Here is a 6,437-nt window from a genome sequence, read left to right as displayed (position 1 = left end):
CAGTGAGTTGTCTGGACTGAGGCATGCCAGTATCGTTGCCTAGGGACTGGTGGGTGTGGGCAGGGCTGGGTCCTGAGGCTAATAAGCTAGATGTAGGATTCCAAAGTGGTGCTTGCCAGCATCAGACTCTATATGGTAGAACGAGCTCCCCAAAATGGCTGCCACCAGTGTCTCTGTCCTTGAGGGTGAGCACCAGTTGCCTCTTGCCTCTCTGTGAGACTGTCCAAGATCAGCAGGTAGGACTGATCCAGACTCCTTTCAAATGACTGCTTCTGACCTGGGTCTCTGAGCATGTGAGCTTTTGTGTACACCCTTTAAGAGTGGAGTGTTGGGCTTCCCTAGTGGCACAGTGGTTGAGAGTCTGCCTGCTGATGCAGGGGACACGGGTTCGTGCCCCGGTCCAGGAGGATCCCACATGCCACGAAGTGGCTGGGCCCATGAGCCATGGCCGCTGAGCCTGCGTGTCTGGAGCCTGTGCTCTGCAACGGGAGAGGCCACAACAGTGAGAGACCCGTGTACCGCTAAAAAAAAAAAAAAGAAGTGGAGTGTCTTTTTCCCACAGCCCTCTGTGTCTAGTGAATTTAAGCCTTGCTGGCCTTTAAAGCCAGACGTTCTAGGGGCTTGTCTTCCTGGCACAAGATCCCCAGGATTGGTAGCCTGATGTGGGGTTCAGACCCCTTACTGTTTGGGGGGAACCTCTGCAATTGTAATTATTCTCCTGTTTGTGGGTCACCCACCCAGGGGTATGTGTCTTGACTATACAATCAATACTCAGCCTCTCCTACTCATCTCACTGTTGTTTCTTCTTTATATCTTTAGTCACAGAAGATTTTTTCCAGTAGGTTCTAATCTTTTTTATCCACAGGTGTCCTGTAAATTGTAATATTGGTGTGCCCGGGAGAGGAGGTGAACTCAGGGTATTTCTATCCTTCCATTTTGGCCAAACTCTATTTGTTGCCTTTTTGATAACAGCCGTTCTGATAGGTGTGAGGTGATATCTCATTGTGGTTTTGATTTGCATTTCTCTAATGATTAGCGATGTTGAGCATCCTTTCATGTGTTTGTTGGTAATTGGTATATCTTCTTTGGAGAAATGTCTATTAAGGTCTTCTGCCCGTTTTTGGATTGGGTTGTTTGTTATTTTGATATTGAGCTGCATGAGCTGCTTGTGTATTTTAGAGATTAATCCTTTGTCAGTTGCTTCGTTTGCAAATATTTTCTCTGAGGGTTGTCTTTTCATCTTGTTTATTGTTTCCTTTGCTGTGCAAAAGCTTTTAAGTGTCATTAGGTCCCATTTGTTTATTTTTCTTTTTATTTCCATTTCTCTAGGAGTTGGGTCAAAAAGGACCTTGCTGTGATTTATGTCATAGGGTGTTCTGCCTGTGTTTTCCTCTAAGAGTTTTATAGTGTCTGGCCTTACATTTAGGTCTTTAATCCATTTTGAGTTTATTTTTGTGTATGGTGTTAGGGAGTGTTCTAATTTCATTCTTTTCCATGTAGCTGTCCAGTTTTCCCAGCAATCCTTATTGAAGAGGCTGTCTTTTTTCCATTGTATATTCTTGCCTCCTTTAACAAAGATAAGGTGACCATATGTGCATGGGTTTATCTCTGGGCTTTCTATCCTGTTCCATTGATCTTTCTGTTTTTGTGCCAGTACCATACTGTCTTGATTACTGTAGCTTTGTAGTATAGTCTGAAGTCAGGGAGCCTGATTCCTCCAGCTCCGTTTTTCTTTCTCAAGATTGCTTTGGTTATTTGGGGTCTTTTGTGTTTCCATACATATTGTGCAATTTTTTGTTCTAGTTCTGTGAAAAATGCTGGTGGTACTTTGATAGGGATTGCACTGAATCTGTAGATTGCTTTGGGTAGTATAGTCATTTTCACAGTGTTGATTCTTCCAATCCAAGAACATGGTATATCTCTCCATCTGTTTGTATCATCTTTAATTTCTTTCATCAGTGTTTAATAGTTTTCTGCATACAGGTCTTTTGTCTCCTTTGGTAGGTTTATTCCTAGATATTTTATTCTTTTTGTTGCAGTGGTAAATGGAATTGTTTCCTTAATTTCTCTTTCAGCTTTTTCATCATTAGTGTATAGGAATGCAGGATATTTCTGTGTATTAATTTTGTATCCTGCTACTTTGCCAAATTCATTGATTAGCTCTAGTAGTTTTCTGGTAGCATCTTTAGGGTTCTCTATGTATAGTATTATGTCAACTGCAAACAGTGACAGTTTTATTTCTTTTTTTCCTATTTGGATTCCTTTTATTTCTTTTTACTCTCTTATTGCTGTGGCTGAAACTTGCAAAACTATTTTGAATAATAGTGGTGAGAGTGGGCAACCTTGTCTTGTTCCTGTTCTTAGTGGAAATGGTTTCAGTTTTTCACCATTGAGAACGATGTTGACTGTGGTTTTGTCATATATGGCCTTTATTATGTTGAGGTAAGTTCCCTCTATGCCTACTTTCTGGAGAGTTTTTATCATAAATCGGTGTTGAATTTTGTCAAAAGCTTTTTCTGCATCTATTGAGATGAGCTTGTGGTTTTTATCCTTCAATTTGTTAGTATGGTTTATCATACTGATTGATTTGCATATGTTGAAGTATCCTTGCATTCCTGGGATAAACCCCACTTCAGCATGGTATGATTCTTTTAATGTGCTGTTGGATTCAGTGTGCTAGAATTTTGTTGAGGTTTTTTGCATTTATGTTCATCAGTGTTACTGGCCTGTAGTTTTCTTTCTTTGTGACATCTTTGTCTGGTTTTGGTATCAGGGTGATGATGGCCTCATAGAATGAGTTTGGGAGTGTTCCTCCCTCTGCTATATTTTGGAAGAGTTTGAGAAGGATATGTGTTAGCTCTTCTCTGAATGTTTGATAGAATTTGCCTGTGAAGCTATCTGGTCCCGGGCTTTTGTTTGTTGGAAGATTTTGAATCACATTTTCAATTTCAGTGCTTGTGATTTGTCTGTTTCTATTTTCTCTTTCTTCCTGGTTCAGTCTCGGAAGGTTGTACTTTGCTAAGAATTTGTCCATTTCTTCCAGGTGGTCCATTTTATTGGCATAGAGTTGCTTGTAGTAATCTCTCATGATCTTTGGTATTTCTGCAGTGTCAGTTGTTACTTCTCCTTTTTCATTTCTAATTCTATTGATTTGAGTCTTCTCCCTTTTTTTCTTGATGTGTCTGGCTAATGGTTTATCAATTTTGTTTATTTTCTCAAAGAACCAGCTTTTAGTTTTATTGATCTTTTCTATCATTTTCTTCATTTCTTTTTCATTTATTTCTGATCTGATCTTTATGATTTCTTCCCTTCAACTAACTTTAGGTTTTCTTTGTTTTTGTTTCTATAGTTACTTCAGGTGTAAGGTTAGGTTTTTTATTCGAGATTTTTCTTGTTTCCTGAGGTAAGATTGTATTGCTATAAACTTCCCTGTTAGAACGGCGTTTACTGTGTCCCATAGATTTTGGAATGTCATGTTTTCATTGTCATTTGTCTGTAGGAATTTTTGTGTTTCCTCTTTGATTTCTTCAGTTATCCACTGGTTGTTTAGTAACATATTGTTTAGCCTCCATGTGTTTTGTTTTGTTTTTTAAATAAATTTATTTATTTATTTATTTATTTTTGGCTATTTTGGGTCTTCGTTGCTGCATGCAGGCTTTCTCTAGTTGTGGCGAGTGGGGTCTACTCTTGGTTGCAGTGTGTGGGCTTCTCTTTTTATAAAAAATTTTATTATTATTTTTAAATTTTTGTTTTTTAATTTTTATTTTTTTAACATTAGAATATATTTTGCATTTATATAATAAAATATAGAAGACAATAAAAAGAAGTGAGCATTGCTGCAAGCAACAACAGAAATAAAACTCATGAGCAATATTCAGCAAAACAAGGCAGACATAAAATGATATACATTGTCTGGTTTCTTTTTAAAAAATTCAAAACTGGGCAAAACAAATTTATGGTGAAGATAATGGTTACTTTCGGGGCAGAAAGCAGGGGTCATGACCAGGAAATGGTATAAGGAAGGCTTCCGAGGTGCTGGGAAAGTTCTGTTTCTTGATCTGAGTAGTGGTTATACTAGTGGGGAGTTCAGATAACTCACATAAGTCATATGTTTATAGTTAAACTTATGACTTATGCACTTTTCTCTGTGTTACAACTTATTAAGAAAGCTAAGACAAAAACCTTATTTAGTTCATTAAAATCAACAGTTGGCAAAGAATTATTGAATATTATTTTAGACACCTACAAAGTTCAAGGAACTATCTTAGGTGATCAAAGATTCCAAGTCCATTCCATTATCAAATATTTTTTTCTTATTAGTCATCCATTTTATACACATCAGTGAATACATGTCAATCCCAATCTCCCAGTTCATCATACCACAACCCCCACCCCCCACCCATTTCCCCCCTTGGTGTTCATATGTTTTTTTCTCTACTTCTGTGTCTTAGTTTCTGCTTGGCAAACTGGTTCATCTGTATCATTTTCTAGGTTCCACATATATGCGTTAATATACGATATTTGTTTTTCTCTTTCTGACTTACTTCACTCTGTATGACAGTCTCTAGATCCAACCACGTCTCTACAAATGACCCAATTTTGTTCCTTTTTCTGGCTGAGTAATATTCCATTGTATATATGTACCACATCTTCTTTTTTTTTTTTTTTTTGACTGATAGATCCTGCCTCAGGTTTATTTGTACAAATAGCACAGGAGGACACCAGCCCCATGCAGACAGCAGCCCAGGGGTCACACCAGTCCTTCTGTCCTCACATTGACAGATAAAGGTCTCTACTCTGGAGCCTTTGTGGGGGCCTGGGCACCTTTGGGAGCTGGAGCCGGAGCCGGAGCCGGAGCCGGAGCTGGAGCCGCAGCTGCACCTGCAGCCTTGGCCTTGGTTTGAGCCTTGGCCTGGGACTTTGGCCGGCAGAGCCTGAGACCCTTGGTGATGCGGGCACGAGCACGTTTCCCGAGCTTGGGGTGAGCAATGTAGGCAAGTCGACTGAGCTTGCGGCTGCCGCCCGTTGGGATCCTGGGCTTGACCTCCTTGGGCTTTACGGGAGCCTTGATAGCCTCAGCACGTGCACTTATGGCCTTGGCATTGTTGGCTTGCATCTTCTTCGGGCCCCTCTTGTTGTGCTTCTTGGCAAAACGCATGTTCCTCAGGAACTTGGGGTCCACCCCCTTAAGAGATTCATATCGTTGTGATCGGGGTTTCTTGATGCCATTTCTGTGCCATTTTCGGGACTGGTTGTGCGTGGTGTGGTTCTTGGACTTGGCCATGTCTGCAACTGGAGGACGAGAGTGGAGATCAGAGCCGGGGGCTCGCGGGGCCGGGCCTACCTCTTCACCTTGATCGGGGCCCACAGATCCCGAAACGCCTGGGATTGGAAGAGAAAGAGCCACATCTTCTTTATCCATTCGTCTGTCGGTGGGCATTTAGGTTGCCATTGCGGTGGCTTCTCCTGTTGCAGAGTATGGGCTCTAGGCACACAGGCTTCAGTTGTTGTGGCATGCGGGCTCAGTAGTTGTGGCTTGTGGGCTCTAGAGCACAGGCTCAGTAGTTGTGGCACATGGGCTTAGTTGCTCTGTGGCATGTGGGACCTTCCCGGACCAGGGCTCAAACCCATGTCCCCTGCATTGGCAGGCAGATTCTTAAGCACTGCACCACCAGGGAATTCCCTGTGTTTTGTTTTTTCCAGTTTTTTTTCTCCTGTAATTGATATCTAATCTCATAGCGTTATGGTCAGAAAAGATACTTGATATGATTTCAATTTTCTTAAATTTACTGAGGCTTGATTTGTGGCCCAGGATGTCATCTATCCTGGAGAATGTTCCACGTACACTGGTGAAGAAAGTGTATTCTGCTGCTTTTGGATGGAATGTCCTATAGATATCAATTAAGTCTATCTGTTCTGATGTGTCATTTATGGCTTGTGTTTCCTTATTTTCTGTCTTGATGATCTGCCCATTGGGGTAAGTGGGGGTGTTAAAATCTTCCACTATTATTGTGTTACCATCAATTTCCCCTTTTATGGCTGGTAGCATTTGCCTTATATATTGAGGTGCTCCTATGTTGGGTCCGTATATATTTACAATTATTATATCTTCTGCTTGGATTGATTCCTTGATCATTATGTATTGTCCTTCCTTCTCTCTTGTAACAGTGTTTAAAGTCTATTTTGTCTGATATGAGTATTGCTACTCCAGCTTTCTTTTGATTTCCATTTGCATGGAATGCCTTTTTCCATCCCATCACTTTCAGTCTGTATGCATCCCTAGGTATGAATTGGGTCTTCTTGTAGGCAGCATATATACAGGTCTTGTTTTTGTATCCATTCAGCTAGTCTATATCTTTTGGTTGGAGCATTTAATCCAGTTACATTTAAGGTAATTACTGCTATGTATGTTCCTATTGCCATTTTCTTGATTGTTC

General features: G+C 40.6%; 1 protein-coding gene across 1 annotated transcript; it reads right to left on the bottom strand.

Moving 5' to 3' along the window:
* Positions 1-4,676: 4,676 nt before the first annotated feature.
* LOC308617744 (large ribosomal subunit protein eL29) lies at positions 4,677-5,402 on the bottom strand. The gene is made up of 2 exons (XM_081235084.1): positions 5,353-5,402; positions 4,677-5,286 (listed from the first exon to the last, which is right to left on the bottom strand). The coding sequence occupies exon 2, from the start codon at positions 5,282-5,284 to the stop codon at positions 4,793-4,795; it is 492 nt and encodes a 163-aa protein (XP_081091210.1). The 5' UTR covers positions 5,285-5,286; positions 5,353-5,402; the 3' UTR covers positions 4,677-4,792.
* Positions 5,403-6,437: the final 1,035 nt, after the last annotated feature.

This window comes from Mesoplodon bidens (genome assembly GCF_964165515.1).
Source record: "Mesoplodon bidens genome assembly, chromosome: 5".
Classification (NCBI taxonomy): domain Eukaryota; kingdom Metazoa; phylum Chordata; class Mammalia; order Artiodactyla; family Ziphiidae; genus Mesoplodon; species Mesoplodon bidens.
This window is presented reverse-complemented; position numbering and strand designations above follow the sequence as displayed.